General features: G+C 43.5%; 1 protein-coding gene across 2 annotated transcripts in view; it reads left to right on the plus strand.

Moving 5' to 3' along the window:
- The window catches only part of LOC147688813 (ATP-binding cassette sub-family B member 5-like), a 973,135-nt gene that overhangs the window by 861,514 nt on the left and 85,132 nt on the right, over positions 1 to 26,489 (plus strand). For both annotated transcript variants that reach the window (XM_086941722.1, XM_086941721.1), the window contains one exon: positions 18,231 to 18,371. In XM_086941722.1, the coding sequence (XP_086797848.1) occupies positions 18,231 to 18,371 (141 nt within the window). The remainder of the gene's footprint in view (positions 1 to 18,230; positions 18,372 to 26,489) is intronic.

Raw genomic sequence — 26,489 nt, forward strand, 5'->3', positions numbered from 1 at the left:
TAGCGTTTGATGCGCCAGCGGCGCACCTGCAAAGACACCTTCATTAAGTAGGTCCTGAGGTGGTAGGGGTGCTGGACGGTGGGAGGCGGGATTGGCAAGAACGGCAAAAAATGGTGGGTAACAGTTACAGCAGGGGGAAATATGCACACAGCTAATCTAATCTGGCACAGCAAAGGAAAATATTAAGCTGGAACAATACAAAAAATACAACAGCAGAGCGAACAACGTAACTAGATAGGAATAAAGGCTAAACTAGCCCAACACATGCATTAATAAGCGAGACAGACAGAAGACTGGGGGCGGTTTTCTGCAGAGGAATGGAAGAGGAAGGGCAGTGTTAGTGGATCAGTCCAATGGCAGCAGAGGAACATTCAGCTGCTGCAGGGAAACATGCTTAGAGACACAAGGGGGAGCTGGCACGATTCTGTAACTGTATTGCGTGGTGAGCTTTATGGAAATATAACAGAAAGAAGACATCAGTGTCACTTCATACAGAATATAAATAAGGTGTCTCCAACCATTTGATCTTGAGCTGCCAGTAACTCACAGCTCCCATTCTTGAGTTGATTTTTAACTAAGTACTTCAATAAATAAGTATTGCGTTTTCCTTTTCAAGCTAAGAAAGGGCCATAAACATACAATCAATATAAAACATCATTATGAAAATGTTCATCAACATTAAAAAGAAGTACTCAATTGAACACCATAAAAGCTAAAAACATGGTTAAAAACGAAGTACAAAAGTTAAAAGGGTTAAAAAGAGGGACAACAAGGACAAATACTGAGCAAGCGAGACGCATGTATCACACCTCAAGATGGCTGGGGTAACAATGTCACTGGGAGATATTATTAATCAATAACCAGCGCCTGCGCCACATGGCGAGCAACAAACAGGAGACTGAAAATACAAAAGGCGGAGAAGTGTCACATTTCAGGATTCTAAATGTCTGATGATAATGTTTGAACCCCAAATTTCTGCACAGTTGGACGAGCCAACACTAACTAATAAGCTAGTAACATGGGCAGAAGAACACTTGTACACCACACGCCGGACGTTCCAGGAGCCTAGATTGGGACCATTTATGAGGAAAAAAAAACAAGTGGTAGTGTACCATGTCTGAATTGTGCATAGAGTTTCCTCGCTATACTGGGTAAAATCATGTCCAAAAAGGGCTCCAATTTATACTCCTCTTTGATACTGAGAAACTCTATGGTTAAAGAACCCAGCATAGAGTTACTAAGAATATCCGCCATTGGATGGTTACAATAGGGTTTCACCAGGTCAGCACGTGACATCTCTGCACAGGCAACTTCAAGGTTGCTCCAGAGCTCTAAATTGCCCAGTCTCTTGCTCTCATTTTTTATGTTAGCATACCACTGTAGTTTTTCTATCCCAGGTAGACCCATAAGTTCTTTAACTTCAGATCTAAAGTGCTTCAATTCTGGGGTAACCCGCAATCTGCACCAATATGTTAGTGGACGTAAACCGATTTCTTCGTCTATTGGTCTGATTCCTAAATCCATTCTCAAGGGAATAAGGGGAGTGCTGGCTGGGAGAGCCAATAAAGATCTTAAAAAATAATTTTCTGCCTTGAGAATATATTCAGTTGAAGAGTGCCCCCACAGTTCCGCCCCATAAATTATAGCTCCCCTAGCTTGCGCTTTGTAGATTTCAAGAATTGAGGCAACTGGTTTAGTGGTGGATTCCCTGTGCAATTTTAGAACACCCCCGGGGTCTTCTTCCATTTCAAACTGTTGCATTCACAAACAGAAGGCATCTTGCTCCCAGTGACTGGTAGACACGCTGCCAAATGTATTACTGAAAAATACAGATATTATTTTTTTTTTTAAAGGAGAAGTTGAAAGTGAAGAACTCTTCCTTATTATGACCGTTTTCGCAGATCATTGTTCTGCACTTTATATTTCTTCCATTTAAAAAAAATGGTTGTATGTTTGTGTTGTACATGTAATTGTGCCACATATGCGAAAGATATATCCTGTGCCACAAGTCCATATAACACAGGCTCTCCTTTACCCATACACATATATACCATTTATTTACATACATGTTCATACATCTGCACATAGCAGCCCAGTCATAGTACCCCTAGTCACAGTATTTTCTTCAGGCCATAGTATCGGGCTCCATAGACATTAGGTTTAAAGTCAATGAAGCTGGGCCAGGATGTGTCTGGTAACAATTAGTGAGTTACTTGACCTTTAATGGCTCACATCGATTTTCGCTGATCAGAAGTAGCTCACATTAGAGATATGGTTGGAGACCTCTGCTATAGATTCTTTGGTGCTCACCTACCTGGTGCAATTCACACAGCAGAACGCACATTGAACATGGCCTAACGCCATTTGAAATTATGAGGCTTACTGATATTGTTCCATTGGGGTAGACAGATCATTCTTTGGTCCATTTGTCCATCACCCTCACAAGTCTGTTTTGAACTTGTAGTGGTCATATTACACATCCTTTCCACTCTGGGGAAGCTAAAGGTTACCATACACAATTTGTCTCAGGTTGTGTATATATACTGTACCACCTCTATCTTATGTCAGGAATTCATTCAGTCACAAGTTGAGGAATGTCACTGGCAATCTATAACATTAGACAGGTGGGTTTTGCAGATTGTCCGAAGAGGCTACTGCCTCCCCTTTAAGACTAACAGTCTCTCCATGCATCCATCTTTCAACCTGCTGACCGAGGATCATTTGGCATTGCTCTTGGCAATAGAGAAGTAGGCTGTGGTTGTTAATCCTGCTACTTTCCGATTCTGAAAAAGGACAAGGGCCTTCGTCCTATACTAAATGCCTGAGCCCTCAACTATTCCTCAAGAAGGAAAAATTCAAGATGCTCACATTGACTCTGGGCTTGTCTACCCTATACACAGGAGACTGGATGGTAGCGATGGACTTACAGGATGCCTATTTTGACGTCCCCGCCCTGCCGGCCCATCTGCATTAACTGCAGTTTACAGTACGCCACAAGCATTTTCAGTTCACCATGCTCTCGTTTGGCCTTACCAGTTCCCCTTGGGTGTTCACCAAGGTGATGGCGGTGGTCTCAGCTCATCTGCATATATCAGGGGTGCCAGTCTTCTTCTATCCTCTATCTCGACACCTGGCTGCTGAAGACGGGCTGGCAGACCTCATGCTTTTGATGGGGTTCACTATCAATAGGCTGAAGTCACACCTGACTACCTCTCAAACACTCCCTTTCATCTGAAGCTGTTGTGGACACAGAGCAGTTTTAGACGTATCCTCCCATGCAGCAAGTCCAGGATATTCATGTTATGTTACCAGTGTTACAGCCTCTATCATGGATTTGCTGTGAGGCTTACTCCGAGGCTGCTGAACCTTATGGCCTCCTGAACCCTGCTAGAGACACATGCCCGATGGCATAGGCGGACTTGGGAGTGGGACCTGAAGTTCAAGCGGGCTCAGCATCAAGGGAATCTCTGCGACATGGTCCAGATCTTGGGGGATTGGTAAAGGACCTACAATGGTGGCTAACGAACCACGATTGGGTCAGAGGCAAACCCCTCTTCCTTCCTTGACCAGATCTCACAGTAGTGACAGATGTGCAACTCCTGGGATAGGCTGGCCATTTGGGAGAGGTGAAGATCAGAGGACTCTGGTCTCCGGTGGAATCCGAACTCCACACTAACATGCTGGAGGTCAATGCGATCCAAGGGAAGGCTAGTGCAGGTGTTCACAGACAACACCACCGCCATGTGTGAATGCAACAAACAGGCTGCGGTGGAGTCATGGACCCTTTGTCAAGGGGTCCTGCATCTCTATAGTGGCTGTAACAGCAGGGCATTTCCCTGGTGGTGCAACACCTGGCAGGTTCCCTAAACGCCAGGGCTGATGAACTCAGCTGTTGATGCCTAGCGGATCACGAATGGCGTCTCCACCCAGAGATGGCACAAGGTCTCTTTCAACAGTGGGGAGAGACTTTGCTAGATCTTTTTGTCTCCGCAAAGAACGTGCAATGTCAGGTGTCTTGGGCACTAGTGTCCAAGGTGGCTCTCACTCCGAAACACTTTTCATCTCGATTGGAGCTCAGGCTTCCTGTACGCCTTTCTGCCCATACCACTCCTACCTAGAGTTCTCATGAAAATCAAGAACAACTGGATCTAAGTCATCTTTGTAGCTCAGGACTCGGCACGGAGAGGTCTGGTATCCCGAGTTTCCAAACTTGGGCATCAAACTCCGATCAGGCTGCCCCATCTGGAGGATCTCTTGTCGCGGCAGCAGGGGAGTGTCCTCCACCGGACCAGTCAACTCTTCTCCTTTTTGCATGGAGGTTAAGTGGCGGCAGTTGATAGCTATTGACTTTCTTCTCGAAGTCTGTAATGGTATTCTGGCAGCCTGGCATCCCTCCACCAAGATGGTATACACCTGCTGATGGAAAAGTTTGTATCCTATTGTACTGAAAAGTCTAATGATATTTCTGCCTCCCTTTCAGATATTTAGCTTTTTGTTTAATCCTTACCCATCAGCTCTCTGCTCTGGGCACTCTTAAAGGATATCGTTCTGCCCTGTTTCCTTGACCAACCCTTATTCAATTCAATTCAAAGATAGCTTTATTCGATTTTTGAAGATAAAAACCATAAAAGCGCATTAAAATATAATTTTTTAAAAAGGCATTTCTATACATTTAATACATTATACAAGTGGTTAAAAAATGTGTACAATTAATAGGAACCTACTGTGAGGTATTATCAGAAAACAATACAGATAAAATATGATAGTAAAAAAGTGTTCAGTCCATCGACGCTCTACATTTTACAACGTACTTCAGAAACTTGGCCACTGCTGCCAGAGTAAATTCATCCTGTAACATGTATAATTTAATCAAGGCTGGTCTGCATTGCCTAAGGCCCCACACTTTTAACAGCCGAACCAGATGTCTCTTTCTTCCCCACTCATAATATTTACAGAATAAAATGCAATGGATGTTTGATTGGTTTGAAACATCGTCACACGGGCAATTTGTCAAATTGGTAGACCAATCATTTACAGTAGGGAATGTTATCAGCCTGAAGAAACATTCAGTCCTTATCCTTGTTAGTAGCAGTCTTGTGTAGGTGGAGTATTATGGTGATAGGTATAATTGTAAGCCTACTCCGCACAATAAGAGGTGATGGTGGGAAATGCTTGGCTTATTTCCTTCTATATAGGAGCGCCTATCATCCAGCAAACCAAGACAACATTCTTTTAACACCTTTTTTGAAATTAAAGAACATGAAGTAGGATTTTCGAACAATTCTGAATGGCCTGTAGAATTTAGAAATTTACTAACGTAGGAAAGCCGTAGTATGTTTTTCGAGGCAGCTAGATCCATACAGTCTCTAATAACATCCTTGCAAAAATCTGTTTCACTAGAGGTCCATATCTTGTGCCAAAGCATTATTGGGCTTATCTTGAATATATCAGTGATATGGACCCGAGCAAGTTCATTGTGGCAGATGGTAGTAGAGATAGATCTAGGCACTGCCAATAAGTATCTAAAAAAAACATTCTCGCTGATTTGGATCTCTCGGCAGTCTGCCATGCCCCAGATTCTTGCGCCATAGGTCGCAGTAGAGACGCATTTCGCTGCGTATATATTGAGCAGGATCTGGGCCGGCTTACCGCCCAATTTTCTAGCAAATTTCTTCAGAGCGCCTATTTCTCGACAAAAGGCCAAGTTGCGTGTGTTGATGGCTGTGTTCCATGATCCCTTATTATTAAAAACTATACCCAGATAGGTGAAAGTCTTTGTCAAGCTTATCTTTGTTTTGTTTAAAAAGGTGTTACAGTCTACTTTGTTTTTTGACCTGCAACACATCGTAAAAAAATTTCCCACCTTTATCCTGAGTCCTCTAGTACCCATAAATGAGGAAAAACCAGTCAATGCTTTCTGCAGACCTAGTTGTGTTCTTGACATTATGACAGCGTCGTCTGCATAAAGTAATATTGGCACTGCCATGCCATTGATTTTGGGGTAATCTACTTTCAGCTTAGTCAGGTGATCTGCCACTCCGTTTATATATAAGTTGAAAAGAAACGGGGCAAGGATGCATCCCTGGCGGACACCTTTTTATTGGAAATTTCTTGGTGCATTTTCCATTATTTCCGTATCGAACCATTGCCCCCGCCCCTCGGTATATTTCCTTTATAAATTCGAGTATATTCAAATCAATTCCTAGGTCTATGAGAGTACTCCAAAGTAAACTGTGATTTAAGCAATCAAATGCTGAGCTTAAGTCAACAAAAGTCATGTATAGATTGCTCTTTTTTGCCACCGTATATTTGTTTGTGATCAAGGTCAGGTTAAGACATTGCTCTATAGTGCCTAGTCCCGATACGAATCCATATTGGAATTTTGAAAGGATTCCCTTTTCTGTGGCCCAAGATTGTAATTTGTTCAACAGAACTCTACCAGCTACCTTCATCATTGAATCAAGCAGGGAGATCGGCCTGTAGCATTTTGGGTCCATTCTGTCTCCTTTTGTGAAAATGGGAATTACAATGGCTTCCTGCCATGTTGTTGGGAAACCTTCATGGCTATAACTATTTAGAACATTTGTGAGGAGGGGGGCCCATAAAGGCATATTATCTTTGAATATGTCGATTGGGATGCCATCTCGCCCGGGGGCTTGGGCGTTTGCGCTTTCCTGAATGGCCTGTTCTATTTCTGGGAGTAAGAAGTATATCTGTAAAGGGAATATGTCTGTCGGGGATCTCTGCAAATCGCTTTCATTTATCAGCCAGGGATCGAGGTTGTGTGGTTCAACCAGATTGTCCATTTTATATAGATCTGTAAAATGGTTGATCCAGACGTCCTCTGTTATAGTTATTTCTACGAGGTCTGTCCTCCTCTCCCTGAAAAAAGGTGCATTTACTTCCCTCCAGAAGGCCGTACTTTCCCTCAGAGTGCTAGCTTTTAATAGCGCCTCCCAGGCGGCATCTTTCAGTTCCCTTTTTCGCTTCTTTATCGACTGTTTATATGCCAGTCGAGCTGTTCTGATTTCTATCAGATCTTTGGGTACTCTTTTTAATGTCTCTTTAAGAGTATTATGGGCTCTTGAACATTCAGAGTTAAACCAGTCCATAATCTTAGCCCTATCAACTTCTCTTTGCTTCCTTGTCAAGTTTTTCTTGATTGTGGCTGCTATTTTCCCAAAAGCCGCTTTTACCGTGCTCGGATTAAGGGGTTCTTCGAGGCAGATCAAAAATTGATCGCGATCCTCCATGATCAGAGCTTCCAGGAAGGTTTTCGGGTTTCCCTTGGACCATTTTATTAAATAACCATTTGTGCGTGCCAGGGAAATCGAATGACAGTATAGAGTTTCCGTCAAATCCGATGTCTGACTGGACCTAGGGCCTACATCGGTATGTAACTGTTACCACGGATTTTTTACAACGCATACCATTACCACGCATACATTTACAACGCAGGTCATTTTACAACGCATACCTTCACATCGCAATACACTACAACGCACATACTATTACAACGCATACCATTACATCGTAAATATTATTATAGGTAAGCTTAACATTTTTTAGTGGTATTTGGTTATGGGGTACAGGGGTATTTTTAGGTTTTAGGGCTGGGTTTGGGTTATGGGGTACAGGGGTATTTTTAGGTTTTAGGGCTGGGTTTGGGTTATGGGGTACAGGGGTATTTTTAGGTTTTAGGGCTGGGTTTGGGTTTTGGGGTACAGGGGTATTTTTAGGTTTTAGGGCTGGGTTTGAGTTTTGGGGTACAGGGGTATTTTTAGGTTTTAGGGCTGGGTTTGGGATTTGGGGTACAGGGGTATTTTTAGGTTTTAGGGCTGGGTTTGGGTTTTGGGGTAAAGGGGTATTTTTAGGTTTTAGGGCTGGGTTTGGGTTATGGGGTACAGGGGTATTTTTAGATTTTAGGGCTGGGTTTGGGTTTTGGGGTACAGGGGTATTTTTAGGTTTTAGGGCTGGGTTTGGGTTTTGGGGTACAGGGGTATTTTTAGGTTTTAGGGCTGGGTTTGGGTTTTGGGGTACAGGGGTATTTTTAGGTTTAAGGGCTGGGTTTGGGTTATGGGGTACAGGGGTATTTTTAGGTTTTAGGGCTGGGTTTGGGTTTTGGGGTACAGGGGTATTTTTAGGTTTTAGAGCTGGGTTTGGGTTATGGGGTACAGGGGTGTTTTTAGGTTTTAGGGCTGGGTTTGGGTTTTGGGGTAGAGGGGTAATTTTAATATATATTTACAAATAATAAAATTAAACTTAATTTATTTTCATTAATATAATTATTTAATAATTTAATAATTAATAATTAAATTAAATATTATAAAAATAATTATTTAAAATATATATTAATATTATATACTTACCTATACCTACGTTGTAATGGTATGCGTTGTAATAGTATCTGCGTTGTAGTGTATTGCGTTGTAAAGGTATCCGTTGTAACATGACCTGCGTTGTAAAAAAATCCGTTGTAATGGTATGCGTGCTAAAAGTACGCGTTGTAACATCATATATCCGCCTACATCTAATATTGCACTAATCGGATAATGGTCGCTCAAGGCAATATCCTCATTTTTAAAACCCATAACACTGCGATAGTGGCTATTGGACATCAGCATGAAATCTATTAAGGAATATGTCCCCCTCCCGTGAAAAGTGGGTTGGAAGTTGACCATTGGCTCGGCGAGCTCATTTACAAAGCCTAGATCCCAATCATGCATTAGTTTATTCATTAGGTTTCCAAAGTGGGTATGTTCAAAGTGGGTGCTTAGTTCGCCGATTAGGCTTCTTATATCACAGGCATTCGTGCCGCTGTGCGGGCATAAATGACAGTTAAAATCCCCCATCATTATGGTACATCTTTCCACTTTGTCCCGTCCCGTTCACCACTTCAGGGCATTTGATAGCTCATCCATGAATTCTAGTTGGTCGTCCCTCGCTATATTATTATACAGATTAATCAACAAGAAACTATGGGCCCCTTTCCCGTTCATTATGAAGGCCTGGATTGAGTGTCCAATTTTTTTAATTTTTATTCTTATTCTTATCCCACTCAAAATCCAGACTCTCTATTGTCATGTTTGCCATATTTGAAGCGTACATGCAGAGACCACCTGAGCTCCTACCTTTACCAGTCTGTATGGCCGGGGTAAAATTGGTGCTAAAGCCATCTAAGTTGGTGGGCTCCAAATCCCAGCACTCTTGGAAACACATTAAGTCAAAATTATTGACAAAGTTCAGAAAATTTGCATCTATGGCTTTTTTAGAAAGTCCCGCAATATTCCATGTTACAATAGACAAATTATCCCTGTGGTTTTTTCTACTTGGCCCTGTTCGAGTTGACCCCTCTCTTAACTGGGTTGAACCCCCTTTTATTCCTGCACTAGCTCTTTGGGCTATAAGATTATTTCGATTGCCATCCAGTAGGACTTGCTCTTCTCCCCAGTTATTGGTTGGAATATTAGCCCCCCCAGTTACACTACTTAGTACTAAAGGGTGCATGCTCGGGGATATTTGGTCAATGAACGGGTCAATATTATTTTTCCCCTGCTTGTGTATGGATGAATAATAAGTCCTCTCATATGTTTGAGTATGAATTCCACTTTTGGCTGTGGGTAGCTTGTGTTTTGTAGCGTCTGTCTCAATGGATATTAAGCTTGGTGATTGTCAGTCTACCATTTCTAAACAAGAAAACCGATTGCTAGTTTGTATACGCCTCCAGCCCTCCAGATAGGATTGTTCTCTTCTTGGGTTCCAGGGCCAGGCCTCCCAATCCCTCCTTCTATTCCAGTGGTCTACTTGACTCCAGTTCCATTCAGAGCATTGGTTCCAGTTGTACGGCGGTTCTTGGTCATAAGCATATGTAGGAGGATAAAAGAAGGACAGACGATTTGCATCAATTCCTTCTTTTTTTGCCAGTACTGGCCATGAGCAAATATATTCAACTGTGCCTGGGTCATCAAAATTTATACTAATACAGTCCCCCTGTATTCGTTTCTTTGTTTCTCCTATCCAGGGTACCCTACGCACCATAGAGATTCTGCTACTACGATAAGGGGGAAGCGGTCTATTAGTGCTCAACCATTGTTGAACTTTATTTTTTAGAGACCAGGTGGATTCTCTCACATTCTCGGGGAGTTCTGGGGTCCCCGTGAGGACCACCGTGAATGGACTTGCCTCTGGTGGTAGGTCGATGGCACGCCTAAACCGCCCTCCCTTTTTTTTATCTCCCTCTGGTTGTGGTGCTGGTGTCTTGGGTGGTGTTAACTTCTGGTTTTCTGCCTGGGTGGGTCCTTTGGGGTTATCAGGTATTATCTGTGTGTTAACTTGAGCTACTTCTGGTTTTTCTTGTGCGATGGGCATGTTTACAGGTGTTTTAATGTTTGTTGATGGCCCTGGCTGTTTCTGTATAGCATTACCTTTGGTGCCCCCCACATTAGTGACTCCTGGGGCTTTTAGGGCTTTTACGTTAGCCGAGTTGTTTGGGTGAGTAGTCAACTTGGCTGTTTGTTTTTCGATATTCATTAGGGTTCGCTCCATGGGTAGTAGATGGATCTTAATCAGCTCTCCAAGGCTGGCTAGTAGCTGTTTATTTGATTGACATAAATTACACCCCTCCTCCCCCCACCTGTGGCATCTGCATTAGTCGGTGTAAAAGAGAGGTTGACTATGGATGTATTTATAGAATTTAAGTCATTTTGTGTAGGGGGGAGTTTCGATGTCTTTGGCTCTTTGCGGGGGCTTTGGTAGGTAAATGTTTGAGATCTTTCTTCTTCTTGTTATTTCTTTGTTTTGGGATAGCTCCCTCCCTCCTCCCCGTTTCCAGCTTTTTCGGGGATTCTACTTGAATTGGGGGTTATAATTGAGTTGGGCTCATAGCCAAGACTGGGGATTTCTCTAAATCTTCCCTTATTTCTGAGTCCATGGAGAGTTGGGATGCGGATAGATCTACATTATTAGGGATGCTATGGATGTCTGCAGGGATTTCCAGCAACAGTGGGCCGATTGCTCCTGACTGGATTGGAGTTCTAGCTGACGCCAAGGGGCCCATAGAGGACCTTCTTGCTATGACTAAGTCCTGTGATACCCTTCTTTCCAGGAGAATGATGCCCTGATCTATCGCCTCATTTGCCCTCGTGATGAATTGATCAATCGGGCCTGTGATCTGGCCTACACCCTGTGCTGTTTTGCTCCTACTTCCCCTTGTACTCATAATGATTAATGGTAAGAATCAGCGTGTATAATACAACAGTATGAGAAGGTAATAGTAGCAAATAGCTAGGGGTTGATAGGAGCCCTCGTACCGACAATAGGTTAGGAGAATAGATTTAGCCAATTGAGCATTTACAAATGATAGAAAGTGCAAAGTCTCGATGGTAAAATGTTATTAATATGGCCCAGTCCAGTCTTACCCGGTCTTGAACAGGCTTAAACGGGCCCGCCCTTGGCCCGGGCTTCGCCCGGCGTCCCGCGAGACGGGGGTGATAATGAATTTAAGCGCCTCCTGGCACGCAAAGCTGACAGTGTGTGCCACTAGGGCTGCTGGGGGTTGTAGTTTGTATGCCCCCGCCCACTCTCCACTCGGCGGCCGACTCCGGGATGTTGCAGGGAGTTAGGCGGCGGGGGGCGTAACAGGCTGGACCCCAGACGCCAAAGTTCCTTGGGCTACAGCGATCAGCAACAGAGAAAACTCAAAGGGCTTGCCAGAAAGTAAGATTCACCCACTCGACCGGGGTGATGATGAATTTGAGCGCCTCCTGGCGCGCAAAGCTGACAGTGTGTGCCGCTAGGGCTGCTGGGGGTTGTAGTTTGTATGCCCTGCCCACGCTCCACTCGGCGGCCCGACTCCGGGATGTTGCAGGGAGTTAGGCGGGGGAGGCGGGCAGGCAGGACCCCAGACGCTGCTGTTCCTTGGGCTACAGCGATCAGCAACAGAGAAAACGCAAAGGGCTTGCCAGAAAGTAAGATTCCCCCACTCGACCGGGGTGATGATGAATTTAAGCGCCTCGTGGCGCGCAAAGCTGACAGTGTGTGCCGCTAGGGCTGCTGGGGGTTGTAGTTTGTATGCCCCGCCCACGCTCCACTCGGCGGCCCAACTCCGGGATGTTGCAGGGAGTTAGGCGGCGGGAGGCGGGCAGGCAGGACCCCAGACGCTGCTGTTTCTTGGGCTACAGCGATCAGCAACAGAGAAAACCCAAAGGGCTTGCTGGAAAGTAAGATTCCCCAACCCTTGTTATTTAAATATTCCACTGTAAATAGATTTCTATAAGGTCTTGTACATATGTTCCCACCTTCCGCTTTCACTATGCTGCAGTGCGGCCTTGATTTGATTCTCACATTTCTGATGTGTGCTCCCTGCGAGCCTTTACCCAAGTGTCCTCTTAGGATGCTTACCGTCAAACAGACTTAATTTTGGTGATTACATCGGCCAAAAGAGTGAGTGAGATGCAGGCTTTGTCATCCAGACCTCCCTTCCTATCAATTTTTTCTGAAAAACTGCACAAGGGCCTCTTTCCTGTCGAAAGTAGTAACACCATTTCATGTAGGACAATCTTTCACCTTGCCCACTTTCTGAGCTCCTCCACATCCCTCTAAAGAAGAGAAGTGACCACCGTCTGGGCCAAAAAACAGTGCTGTCATTCTACCATGACTGCACATGATAGTTTCGGGTTGATGACCAACTCGTCGTGGGGTATGTTGGTGTGAAGAAAGGTCGGGCGGAGAAGTAACAGACCATCTCTTGATGGGTTGTTCTCTTCATCAAGATCTGCTATGCACTGACCAAGAAGCAGCCTCCTGAAGGCTTACGAGCTCATTCCACGACAGCTAAGGCTGCAACCACTGAGTTAGCCTGAGGAGTTCCAGTCCTGGACCTCCATCCAGGCCCGGACTGGCCGTAGCGGGCACCGGGCAATCCCCCGGCCCGCCGCACGGGTGGGGGCCGGTTTTGGGCCCCTGTGGGCCGATTTTGTTACAGGGCTGTGTTTGCAGCATAGCTGCAAAATCGTCCCTGTAACAAAATCGGACGAAACAGGCCCTGGCAAAGACATCGGCGGTGCCCCCAACCCCCCGAGGGGTGGGGGGGGAAAGGGAGGGGCGGCCGAGCACTTTGCCAGGGCCGGTTTTGCTTCCCAGTCCGGCCCTGCATCCATCAGTCTGCAACGTGGGCGTCTCAGCACAAGTTTACCAACCACTACTGCCTGGACAGTCAGGTTCGCAGGGACGGGCACTTTTCCTGTTTGGTCCTGCAAGACTTCTTAGTCTACATTTGTCCGCAGCACCACTACTGGGAATGGTATTGCTTGGATATCTATTCAAAGGTAAGAAATCTGCAGCTAGATGTGTTTATCAGATGAACAAGTTTCTTACCTTCGGTACCGCCTTATCTGTTAAAGACAATATCTAGCCGCAGATTCCTTGCCGATCCACTGATCTTCCCCACTCTGCGGATAGATTTCTAGGGTTAGGGATGATCCCTTTAAGGGCCCTAGTTTAGACACAGCATTGTCAGTGCACTTCATGGCTCTGCCCTTCTGCTGTGGAGAGTTGTGAAAAGTAACTAACATCAGCGTGCCGAGGTGGTGCCTATATGGGTGACACGGACGTCATTTCGGGCATGGATGATGCAGACGACACCCTGCAAGCCGACCGACGCCGCCTAGTGGCACACAGGGGTTCTGCTCATGAAAAAAAATCTTCCGGATGCACTCTGACACTGGGGAAATTCAAAGGTAAGGAATTTGAAGCTGGAACTTGTTCATCATGTTACTTACAAAGCCTAATGGAAGAGTACAAGAGTGTAAGGCCAAACATGACTATCTCCCTGTGTGCATTTTGAAAGCCCAAAATGCACCATAGACTTCTTCAGTTGTGAAATCCCTTTTGCATCCCCAGCATTGTAAAACAACATTCTTTTTAAAATCATAGAAATCGACAATGATATATCTGAAGCTTATGTGACTTTTGAGCATTACCAGTGTAGATTCTGTATCAGAGCATAAAATGGCCACATACCCTTTCCTCAGCATGTAAGTAAAAAATACTTGATGCTGCCAAGCAGAATAATTCCATATGAATGCATGTGCTGAATTTCTAAACCTTCGTAGAAAAGGAAGGCCTGCACTGTACAGATGAACTTTTATATTGTGTGTAGGAAAATTCAGGGCAAAACAGATGAGGAGTAGAAGAGATTTGGCCTTGAGGGGTGGTTGGTGGAAGGAGATGAAGAAAATGGGTACAAAGGGGATGAGTGCACTTCAGAGATCATAGGAGTGTATAGCTATGAAACAATAAGGTGTTACTTGAACAGATTGTTTTGAGTCTATCCAGAACGTCAAAGGGTGTTGGCTGCTGGGTTTGAGTTGGGGTGCTGTTTCAGATTCTAAGTGCATACCCTAAGAATGCTTACCTTCTCGTCTTATCTTTCTTACAATTACTCTTTTGCAATCTGGAGATGCTGCTGCTGGGTGATCCATCTGTGGTCTTGATCTTGGTTATGAGATATTTTAGGGTACTTGTATGTATACCCTTTAGGTGATACATGGTGCTTGGAATGTAATGCATACTTGAAGGTTAACAAGTGTAGTTGCATTTTGGGAGTTTTGGAGTATGTCTTTCAATATTATGAAGGCTTTCAATGAGCTCAACTGCTGTAGGAAAAAGAAGGGCGGTTTCTCAGGTGTCGGTGGGTCTCTCAGACACCAGGTAGGTGTCCCAGGTGCCAGTCAGCCAGGTGTTGTCCCTGTGAAGACGGGACAAGACCAGTACTTATACAGCTGTCAAGTCATTTTTTGCTAGAGCAACACAGGGTCAGCATGTGCCAGAAAGTCTTTATTTTATGTTCATGTTCACTTTGGGTGTTGATGCTGCAGTTTGTGGTGATGTGTAAACGCAGAGACTTTACAGAGTCAGTGCATCTTTGAAAAAAACAGTCTAGATTAATCTTTGATAGCGTGCCTTTTACTGTTTGTTGTTTACTGTTATTAGCAATAAGTATGAATTCATCAATTTTGAGGAGATTCATTTTGAGGAAGGATTTGTAAATCTATTGTAGGATGTTTGCTAGGCAGTCATTTAGTTATCGATGTCATGGGCAGGCGAAATTCACAGCTATAGTTTGTGTTTCCTGCATATTAATGTAAATTGGTACAAAAGGGGGTGGTGATGGACGGAGCATCTGAATCAATCAAACACTCACACCCAGTCAAAAGATCTGGGTTTAATCCATCACTGTTCTTTAGCCCACTCTGCCACCCCAGTTCAGACATGGCTATATGCAAATCAGTCTGACCCTGTGCCTCATGGGAACAGTCCAGCCCGAACTGCCAAGCCATGTCTTCCCTGGACCGGAAACAAGCTTCCGAGGACCGATTTCTGGCATTCCAGCGGTCTTCAGCCCGGCTTGCTTGAATCCAGTGGCAAAGTGAGCAAGGGACTCATGTCTGAGCATACCCTGCCACACTTATGGCGGCCAAAAGCGGTACAAAAGGGGGGTGGTAATGGACGGAGCATCTGAATCAATCAAACACTCACACCCAGTCATAAGATCTAGGTTTAATCCATCACCATTCTTAAGCCCACTCTGCCACCCCAGTTCAGACATGGTTATATGCAAATCAGTCTGACCCTGTGCCACATGGGAACAGTCCAGCCCGAACTGCCAAGCCATGTCTTCCCTGGACAGGAAACAAGCTTCAGAGGACGGGTTTCTGGCATTCCAGCCGTCTTCAGCCCGGCTTGCTTGAATCCAGTGGCAAAGTGAGCAAGGGACTCACGTCTGAGAATACCCTGCCATACTTATGGCGGCCAAAAGCGGTACCAAAGGGGGGTGGTGATGGACGGAGCATCTGAATCAATAAACCACTCACAACCAGTCAAAAGATCTGGGTTTAATCCATCACCGTTCTTTAGCCCACTCTGCCACCCCAGTTCAGACATGGCTATATGCAAATCAGTCTGACCCTGTGCCTCATGGGAACAATCCAGCCCAAACTGCCAAGCCATGTCTTCCCTGGACCGGAAACAAGCTATTAATGTAAATTGATCTTCCTTTTGATGAGCAGGCCCCTCAAGGGCCCCATGTAGATGTTGACAATTAATTGCGATAGGATGGAGCTTTCATGAACACCTCAGGGGATTAAAAATGGATTTGGATGTAAGGGAACCCATCTAGACCCACTTTGTTCTATTTGTAAAGTAAGAGAAGACCCCCTGCAAAACAACTTTGTCAGAGATCATTTTATATGAGAGGTTGTTGACTAGAGCATGATGAGCGATGGTTTCAGAGGCTACAGACTCATCAAGGAAGACATAATTGACCTATTAGAAGGTGATTGTACTGCACTGTAGTCTGGAACAGACGGCCAGTTTTGCAGGAGGCCATTGATTTTTCATTGTGAATTGGCGGATAAACCCTTTTTCAGTGCTCTTCCCCGGGTATCATAGGTTTGTAGTCCAGGATTGTTAGAGAGATCATCAAGTTGAGTTTTTTCAAGAGAGACAGGACCTGGTCCACATCTAGGAAGGTGCTTTGGCTTAATATTGCTCCTCACAATTGAAGGTGGGAGTGTGTGTAAAAAGTGACTTTCACAAATTTGTACTATAAATTGCAAAGAGGGTTGTCCTAGTGAACAACTTGGGTGTGCTCCAGATTTGCATTTCTGCTGTGATGTCAAATTGCATTATGTTGAAGATGTGTTGTTGTATTTTGTAGATCTGGTTTTTCAAGAAGTGATTGATTGTTCCTCACTTTTCTTTGGAGTGAGTGGTCAGTGGGGAGAAACATTTTGCACTGGACTTACTTACTTAGAAGAGAACTTCGCGTCTTTTTGAGTCTTGATTGATGATGGACAAATCCTTCCATAATTGCAGCATAAGATTTGCTTATATAATTTTCTCACTCAAGCAGAGTATTTATTTTAAGATTGTAATGTAGGTCTGGTGGTATTTGCCCACATATCTCAGAATTATTATGACCCAATGAATCTACACTTGACAGTTTTGGGAGGGTCACCAAACAGTACATAGCCAACAGTTTTAGCAATTCATTATTGATTATATTTTTCTTTTCGTGCCTCAATATGCTGCCCACATCTAAGTGGGATAACATTTTACCATTTTGTCACCTTCATAAAGGGCTCCTCATGTGACATAAAACAACATTATAACTGGCAAATTTCTCACAGATGTACTATAATCACGTCACAACATAGACACACAATTAAACACTCTGTTATTCAGTGTAATACCGGTCCCACTTCTGCATTTTGAGTCCGAAGGTTTGTCTATAAAATAACGTGTCAGTTCGAATTGGTAGAATCCGCTGCCACAGCAGGTATCCATTAACTAAAGGGAAATGTAGACGTCAAGTTGTTTACGCTACATCAGAAGCAGTCAAACATATGCTGTGGTCGCATACATAGATCATTGTCAGAACAAGAAACACACCGGAAATGGGGGGTCAAGCGATAAAAAGGAACAATGGAGACAAACTTGCACTTCAAACAATGTCACATTCTTGTACGTCAAACACTGTTTCAAGATGGAGAATTTAAGGGAGAGGATGCTGTCCAAGTTCACAGTAAGGTTTTAAAAGTCTCTGGCTCTCTTCTCCACGCTCCAAAATTCTAGAGCAAATTACCTATCCGTTTCTGACGATGAACAACTTTGTTGAAGTGCTAACAGCCTTGCTCATAGCCATGGGTAAAAGATTAATTCTCCATGCTGAACACACAAAGACATTTATTATTTCAAAAGCTATGTCACCTCATCTACTGCCTTTCCAAACCGTTTCCCAATGGCAGTGAGACAAGGTTCTGGCCCACAGAGCAGTTCGACACTGCAGGACACATCAACACTCTATTGTTAGCCAATTAACCCCTTCACACCACGAATGCTATGTCATACACGTTAGTCTACAGTAAACATAGTAATCATTCATCATTTATTTTTCCTCAGTTTCACATAATTTCATCCCTTGACCACTGGGCTTTAATCATTTGACTGTGGTTGATTAGTCTTCTCAGTGGAAAGGTCTGTAATTGAGATGTGGTACCAAACATGTCATGTGGAGTAAGTAGCGAGAGTTTGTGAATGTTGTGAATGTATCTTTTCATTATCTTATGTGATACTATGAGAGAAAAAACGTGCACTCGTATTTACAGATGTTTGCACTGAAATTCATTTTTTTGCAAAACTAAATAGTATTTATGTTTTATGTGTTTCAGAAATGCTCACAAGCGAGCACACACCTATGGTGGTTGTTTTTCATTCAGTCAGTCATTCCTGTACTTCACATATGCTGCGGGTTACCGATTTGGGGCTTATCTAATCGTATCTGGAAGAATGAGCACCGAGGACGTTTTCCTGTAAGTCTTTCAATTCCTGAATAACACATATTCCAGCAGTAATTAGTGCTTCACAGAACCATATATTCTGCTTTTCCCTAACTTCTCATTTCTCTATATTTCTGAGATTTCCGCAGGTCTAGAATTTGCCCACAATTACTTTATTTATGTTGCCGAATCTAGACACACGGATTTTAGACTGTTTACACTTTAATTGAAAGAACTTTCTCAGTCTTTAAAGTGGCTTCTTGTTTCTGGTGATCACAGTTGCATGGCCCAAATATACAGCAAAGTTGCAGGCTCAACCGAGCTGATCTGAAGGATTGATTGAGGTTAGGATGGGGCAACCTGGTGTCTTAAGCAGCATGACGACCTGTTTTACCAGTTAGGCGAATTTTTCGTTAGGGAAGGCAATAGGCATCTCAATGGGAGATACCATACATGTTTTGTTCAATAAGCAATGTCGATCTGCTAAGTTAAACCTAGTACTATCTATTAAATCAAACAATCTGGAGCATATTATGCAAGCGAGAAGTGAGTACAGAACCACCACCTTAGGTGTGCTAGGTCTAATTGGAAGACGGACATTTGGGAATACCTTTTTAAAGCAGCAAGAGTGGGGGACAATAAGTCTTTTTGAAATATTGTTGCCTACTCTAGTAAATTGGCTGTTTTGCTTGTTAACTTTTCTCTCCAGCTTCTCATTTGGGTCGAACATTTTGAGGATCTTTACTCTGATTCCACTATGACATCGGTTAGTACCCACCACCCAGTGCCACAACATTGGTCTGCCCTCTTGAAATATCACGTCACATATTATCCCTGGGAAAGACCCGAGCCCCGATGTCATACCATATGATCTATTTGCTGCAGAACCCCCAATTTACTCACTAAGTCAATTCTGCAGGGTTGGCCACTCCCCAAATCATAGCGCCAAGCTAAAATAGTTCCCATATTCAGAAAGGGAAATCTAAAGGATCTGCGCAGTTATAGGCCTATTAGTTTCATAGATGGGATGTAAACACTTTTTGTCACCAGATTTTAAGGAAACTTGCTTATTGGGCCCACGAGGATATCTTATCTGATCTCCCGGCTGGTTTTCGCCAAAAGGTAAGTACTGTGGACCAGGTATTTTGATTTTGAAATATATGTTGGAAAACAATATTAGTAGAGTATTAGTAGAGTATGGCCATCTGCATGTGGCCTTTGTGGACATGAAATCAGGCTTTGATTCCATTCCCAGGCACAAACTATGGTCTGTGCTGGGCAACACAGGGGTCCCTGGTGGAATCTTATCAATTTTGATTGGGCTGCAGGAGCTTCATTTTGCTTGTGTCGGGGGCAGCAACAAGGGCGAGTTGACCAAAAGTTTTAGAATTCAGAAAGGAGTGCGCCAAGGCGGTGTGCTCATTTTATTATGCATAATTGATTTAGTGTGCTACTTGGACTTTGCAGGAAATGATGCTGCTAAACTTAGGGAATAAATGTCCTGACATTACTGTTTGCGGACGAAACATTGCTAATACCCAAATCTCCATCTGGACTCTAGCCCTATTGGACCTTTTCCTGTCCTTTTGTGTCGAGAGAGGACTGGAATTGATTATAAACTAGACAAAATGTAAGTCCTTTTATCCATATAGAGGAGGGAATGCTATCCTGGCACACGGTGAACTTCTAGAGCAGGTATTAGATTTTAATATCTTGGAGTCAGACTGTCTTATATGATTGCCTGGTCTTTAGAGATAGAGAAGAGTGTGCTTAAGTTATTGCAGGAAAGTAGGGGGATCTTAACAATGATAAAGAATACCAGGACTACATCCTTTTCCCCAGCCATTGAGATATACAATATTAAGGCCAACAGAACTGCCTTTTATGGTGCTGAGATTTGGGGCCATGCTACGGTCAATAGCCTTTACGTAGTAGAAAATACAATTATCAGGTCCCTGTTGAACCTTCCGCAAAGTACCCTGTGTTTACTGCAGTTTTTATACATGGTATTGTCCTAATTGCTTTAGTAAGTAAATGTAGACCTCTTCTATACTGCCACAGATTATGGTCTAATGATGAGCTAGTACCGTATAGACTTACTCTCATGGAACTAATGGGCCCAACGTTTGCATGAAAGTTGCTTGGCTATGATTTGTTAGGGACATGATTTTAAAGTTAGATTTAGCTTCTCTTTGGGACTCTCTCATTCTCATCTCCAAATCTGAGGCAAAAGATAGACGTGAAGTGTACTTGTGGGATGAGGAGTTCAGAAGATATAAACCTAATAGTCGGCCAGACAGTTTCTTGGATTTTAAATTGATTCCATCCTTTGAGCCCTTTCTGCATAAAATGACCTTTCCCTTAGCCAAGTAGTTGTTCATGAAATTTAGGTATGGAGCGTTACCTAATAATAGTTTCTGCATAGGCTGGGGAGCTGGTTACTGCAAGGGCATTTTCTTATAAACTGGAGGATGAAACTGTACATAATTTCTTCTTTTTATGTAACTCTTGTCTAGTCCCCCGAAAGAAGTGGATAAAGCCCATGGTTCGTTCTTAAGGTGTCAGACAAATCTTACCCGCACAGAGAATATTGAGATCTGATAGGAATGAATGTTTTTTTTAATTGTTTCTAAGTAGGTATGTATTCTCTGCTTGGATTATTCGCAAGAATATCATCAGTGCCCAAATCTGATAATTATCTCATTTTCAATTAACAGTTCGGATCTGCACTTTCTGATTGCGTGTTTTGCACCTAATCAACTTTTGTACTTTATAGATTTTCGTATAAATGTTTGCCCTTATTTTCTTGCGGCGCCCTATATCACTCTTGTGCAATATTTTTTTGAATGAGTAGGGCAGTTTAAACTCGCTCAGCTGCTGCACTTTCACTTTATGCTCTCCCAATAGACTACTGTAGGTGAAATTTGCTCTTGATAATCGATAATATATTGGTCATTTGCTATTTTGGTGCCTCTTATCTTGACAATGTTTTATTGCATCATAATTGTGTGCGAAACAAGGATTATTTTCTTTTCTTGATATGTGATTTTATATTGACTGTATGCTTTCCATCTGTGTTTTAATGTATTGGATGCCTTTTTAACCCGTTCAGTGCTCGTGACGGAACCACTCCATCACGAGCCACGGGCGCGCTGTGCTAATGACGGAGTTGTTCCGTCACGCCGCGGCCGCTCCGCCCACGCTGCATCAATACCGCGCCTGCGCGGCTGAATTAATGAGCGGGCGGGGCCGTGACGTAACAACTCTGTCATGAGCACAGCACGCTCGTGACTGAGTGGTTCCGTCACAAGCATTGCGGCGCCGCTCGACCCCCTCTTCCCCCCAGCGCCGCGGCGGGATTACCGCCGCGGCCAAGGGGTTAAGGATCTTTAATCCGAAAAAAACCCTATACTGATGATGAAAGAAGGTTTTTACAGCAGAAAAGCCCGCATCCCACTCTGTAATTGCATCTCCTGGCAGCAATTAAGTAATGCCTTTATTCTATAGTTGTGTCTACACAGCTAGACATTCGCATCTCGTCTCCAGAACCAGACGGACATGGTGCACTCGGCCCACTATTTGCCAAAAACGAAATCAATATAAATGCGTTTTAACATTGCATGATCAATACCAAAATGATATCTAAAGAAAATGCTTTTGAGGATGCCAGAAGAGACAATGGAGACTTGTTAGCTGCGAGATGTACTTTCGGCATAAGGAAAATAAGATGCCTATGCCACACACATTAACCCCTTCCATGCTGGTGACGAACCCCAGCCGCCACGCTCTGCGGCGCTCGTGTGCTGATGACGGCTGGGGTTCGTCACGGCCCGGCCTGTTCTTTTGTTTACCGCACAGCGGCGGAAACGGCCCAGAATGGAAGGGGTTAAATGTAGTGTAATGTGCTATCTGCATGCCAGTGTTTATGTATAAATAAACAACCACTGGCCATGTTTAAAGTGCACAATACATACGAAACTCCTTTGGTAAACATAAATAATCGTTAACTACTAATCAACTCACTGGAACTAATTTTTTCACCCTCATTAAAATAATCCTTCGAGATTTACCAGGACCAAAGGGCATCATAGTCGGTAGGATTCTTTTGATCAGGGGGTGACTTAAATATATATGATTTAATAAAAGAAAGAGAACAATCAACTTCCTTCCACTATGCAACAGAGTTTACACGTCAGTGCACATGAGAAGCTTTGTCTGTAGTGTGGCCTAAGCCTGGTTTTTACGCATGTTATGTTAGCATGGCTTATTAGAAGTTTAATCGCTGTTTTACCTTTTGCACACAACACTGCATATAGCTGTTTTTGTAAGTTAGGCTACGTGAATGTCTGCGCATGGGAAAAGGCTTGTTTTCAACATCCCTAGACTTACATCGTGCCCCTAGTCTGCACAGTGAGTGCTGAAGCCGTCAAGGTTATCATAACATGGTAGCTGTTGTTTGAAATGATCGTCTAGCGTTTTTTAGACACAACAAATGGCAGCTGTGAGCCAACTGAAATTCTGACGCCTTTATTGTGGCACAGTTGCCATGATTTCACACACTTGGAAGATTTTCCGTTTCCAGGGATGCAGAGAGCTTTTGCTGATCCTGATATGATTTACTCTTGCTGAGCTGAGAGGTAATGGGGTCCCTCATACAAGCCTAATAGACCTTCTATAGTTTATAAAACATAGTTCCTAGATAGGGAGGGTGTTATAACTAGGCACTATACAACCTGTTTTCACTATCATTGTAATATGATTTTTCCCTTTATGTTTTATGGAATTGTAACAATGCTGACCATATTATTTCTAATCATATGGCTGCTTATGTTGGCAAAGATACTACACCTGAGAGCACGTCGTTAAAATAAATATTTAAACCTTACCCGTGTCTCTTATTTACTCCTGTTGTAGACTGGTATGAGAGTATAACTAAAGAGTGTTCTCACTTCCCACCATTCCTGAGTTGGTCCTAAGTCGCATGTTCTAGGTTGTCTAATAATTGGTTACTTTGCTATAAGACGAAGAGCTAATGTGACACTGATGCTAGCTGGTTGGGGTTTTCAAGGTACTGAGGTGAGTTTCTGGTACACCACAATTCACTGATGTCCTGTGTCTCTCTGCACAGTTTTGTGTAGGAGCAGGATCCTTGCAACACGTATTTTTGTTAAACACGTTCCTACCTTTCAATATTTGTTATGAAAACATTTAGAGACCATTTGAAAACCAAAACATTTTTTTCTATTCAGAAATATAGTTAAATTATACAAAAAAAGCCTGCTAGGTGGCCTCTATTTTGCGTTGTGTGGCTCCACGTATGTTCCGTAGCGCCTCAGAAGTGACAAAGCAAAGCCGTACAGAAACGTCACCTCTGCACATTCATGTCAGTTCCTTTTTAGTGCGCCTTCCATCGCAAATCCGGAGCTCTGCCCCCAACCGTATGAATTTTTTTGACAATTCCAGAAATATTTTTTTGCATTGTGCTAGGAAAAGATGTCCCCTCTAAAAACGTCAGGCTTCAAGCCGTGCCCCGACTGCAGGAAGCAGATGTCGGTCACATACCCTAGCAAAGTGTGACTGTGGAAGCTGGGCTATGGACAGAACTCTAAATCATGTGACAAGATTTACCTAATGCACCCAAAAGTGATTAGAGACTGGGAGGCAAAGTTGTATGTCACTAAACACAGGAAGTTGTGGCCATCACACTGATCTGGCTCCAAATCTTGGGCCCTGTCTCATTCCCAGTCATGAGGCTTCTCCAACAGCCTCTCGGCTTTCCATTAGAAGTCCTCCAATAAGTCCAAGTACAGGTCCAAACACTAGAAAGCAAGGAGGGACTAACCCTATCCTGCCATTCTGACTCCAAAGAGAAGGCATGAGGATGTCAAGATCAAATCCAGTTCCTCAGTTGGTCCCAATGCACTCTGAATTTCCCAGGTAGTATTCTGCCCCGCAGTAGATCAAGACCTTCAAAGAGGCCATGCTGCATATTTTCCACAGAATCACAGACACCTCCAGTCAAATTACCACCTGCAGGTCCGTCCCCGCTTTCATCTGTTTCCTTGAAACCCCTTACCTGGTACTGTACTGACTCCGGTAAAGGCTTCTACTTTGGCCTCATGATCCACGTCGGTTCCTACCACCCAGTTGCTGGTTCTGAGGCCACATACACCATAGGATAATACTCATTTATGATGCTCATATCAGATTCTGCACCAATGTAGGCTCGAGTTTGACTGATAGTCTGTGAGACTACAAAGGTGTAAACCATTGTCATGTACCCTGAATCTTATTCTGTGCCTCTACCTCATCACAGCTATCAATGGAGGCTCCATTATCTTTTTGACTTTGATTCTCATCCTGTGCCAGAGCCGGGGTGACCCCAGGATATTGATTATGACTTGATTTGAATTTTGGTTTTGTAGAGCTTTCAAATAAATACTCATGAGTGTCCTGGTGCTATAATCTGTAATGCAACAAGAGTTGCTATTGTTAAAAGTTTATGAAATCTTAGAAGATTGTGTTCAGAGCAAATAGCACAAGGTAGGCTAGTCCAAGTCTGTGCACTAATAACTGAGAAAGAGCGTCCACCTAGTCGCGATCTGAGAAATCTTGAAATGAAAAACAATACAGAGGCTGCGGAAGAAAGTAATCCTGGTGGCAAGTATGTGCAAAACATCAGTAGTTATAAATAGGCGCCAAATACATAACCCTGTGCCAAAAACAAGGACACACCTCTTGAGAATCAGAAGACAATGAAGACTTTCAAGGTGTATTGAGATTCTTACAACTTTATGGATCTCAAGTACAAATCTGGCTGCTGAGTTCTGAAATTTTGAAACGGGTAAGAAGAAAGACCTACAGATAAAACAGTACAATAAACCAGTTTACCTATGATAAGGCACTGGATCAGCAGTTGCCTGGAGGCCCTAAGGATACACAGCAGGACTTTACATAGAACCTTCATCATAAAGCAAAGTACAGAGGTGAGTTTACAAATATGGACCTCAAACCAGAGTAGGACATTGCCTTGAAGACCTGCCAAATATAACCTGTCCAAAAGGATGTTATGAAAGTCACATGCGTAATGCTGTCGTCAAGTAACAGAGAGTGAGGGTCACCAAGCACCTAGAGTCCAGGATCATGTGGATATCATTGCCAATGGCTGTTAACAATATCTCAGTGCTCAGGGTTGGGCGAAAGCCTGATTTAAAGATGTAAGAAATTGGGGGTATTAGTTGAAGGGGGTGAGTACCCACCTCAAATAATAACCACAGTCCCTGTCAGGGTAGACCTATAAAAGTCTCTTAATCAACCTGAGCTCAACTATGGCACAGAGCAGACAGACTTAACTTAGAGGCAGTCAGGCCACAAGAAAAATCCTAACCCTATTTATTAGAATGTTATTATTTAATGTAATAAATAAAAATGAGACCAGAACAACAAATTCCAATAAGGGAAATCGGATTTATGAATTTTAAAAGTTTATGGTTCAAAATAGCACCCAAAAGCATTTATCACAAACTGTAGTTTGACCGGTACCTAGGAGCAAGTTAAGACTGACCACGATGGAGCGCATGTCAGAAACTGAAAAACCGAGTTTGACCCGGGGGGTGGAGGAGGGGATGTTACTTTGGACTTAATGTCTAAATTGGAAGTCAACATTCTTCAGTTGGTGAAGACAGGAGTCTGTGGCCAAGGAGGGGTCTACGTTGTCAGATAACCACTGACAAGGTCTCAGTGGAGCTGTTCAGTTTTGCCAGGCAGGTACATTGCTGTACGGATACTTTTTGTGTCTGCACCAGGTGAAGATTTCTACCTCTGAACTTAGTCACTTTTTTAGAGTTCGTATTCTTCCAGCGGGGCAAGGCTGCAAATGAAGAGGGCTGAACAAGGCGCATAATTTCTAAGTAAGGTCATGTTGAATCAAATTTGTTGCTGCAGAAAAGCTCTGAGCAAGACCAACTTGAAGCTTTGGCCTAGGTTTTAGGAATCTTTAAGATGAGTGCGCTTTGACACAAGTCAAGGGTCCACCTCCTTGGGGACAGCGCTTGAAGGGGTCAAGACTCACTCCAGCAGAGACCAGAAGAAGGGTCCAGGGCATGCCAACTTGGAACTAGTCATATGGTTAGTTGTATATAAGGCCTTGTG

Source organism: Lissotriton vulgaris, chromosome 10 (genome assembly GCF_964263255.1).
Source record: "Lissotriton vulgaris chromosome 10, aLisVul1.2, whole genome shotgun sequence".
Classification (NCBI taxonomy): Eukaryota; Metazoa; Chordata; class Amphibia; order Caudata; family Salamandridae; genus Lissotriton; species Lissotriton vulgaris.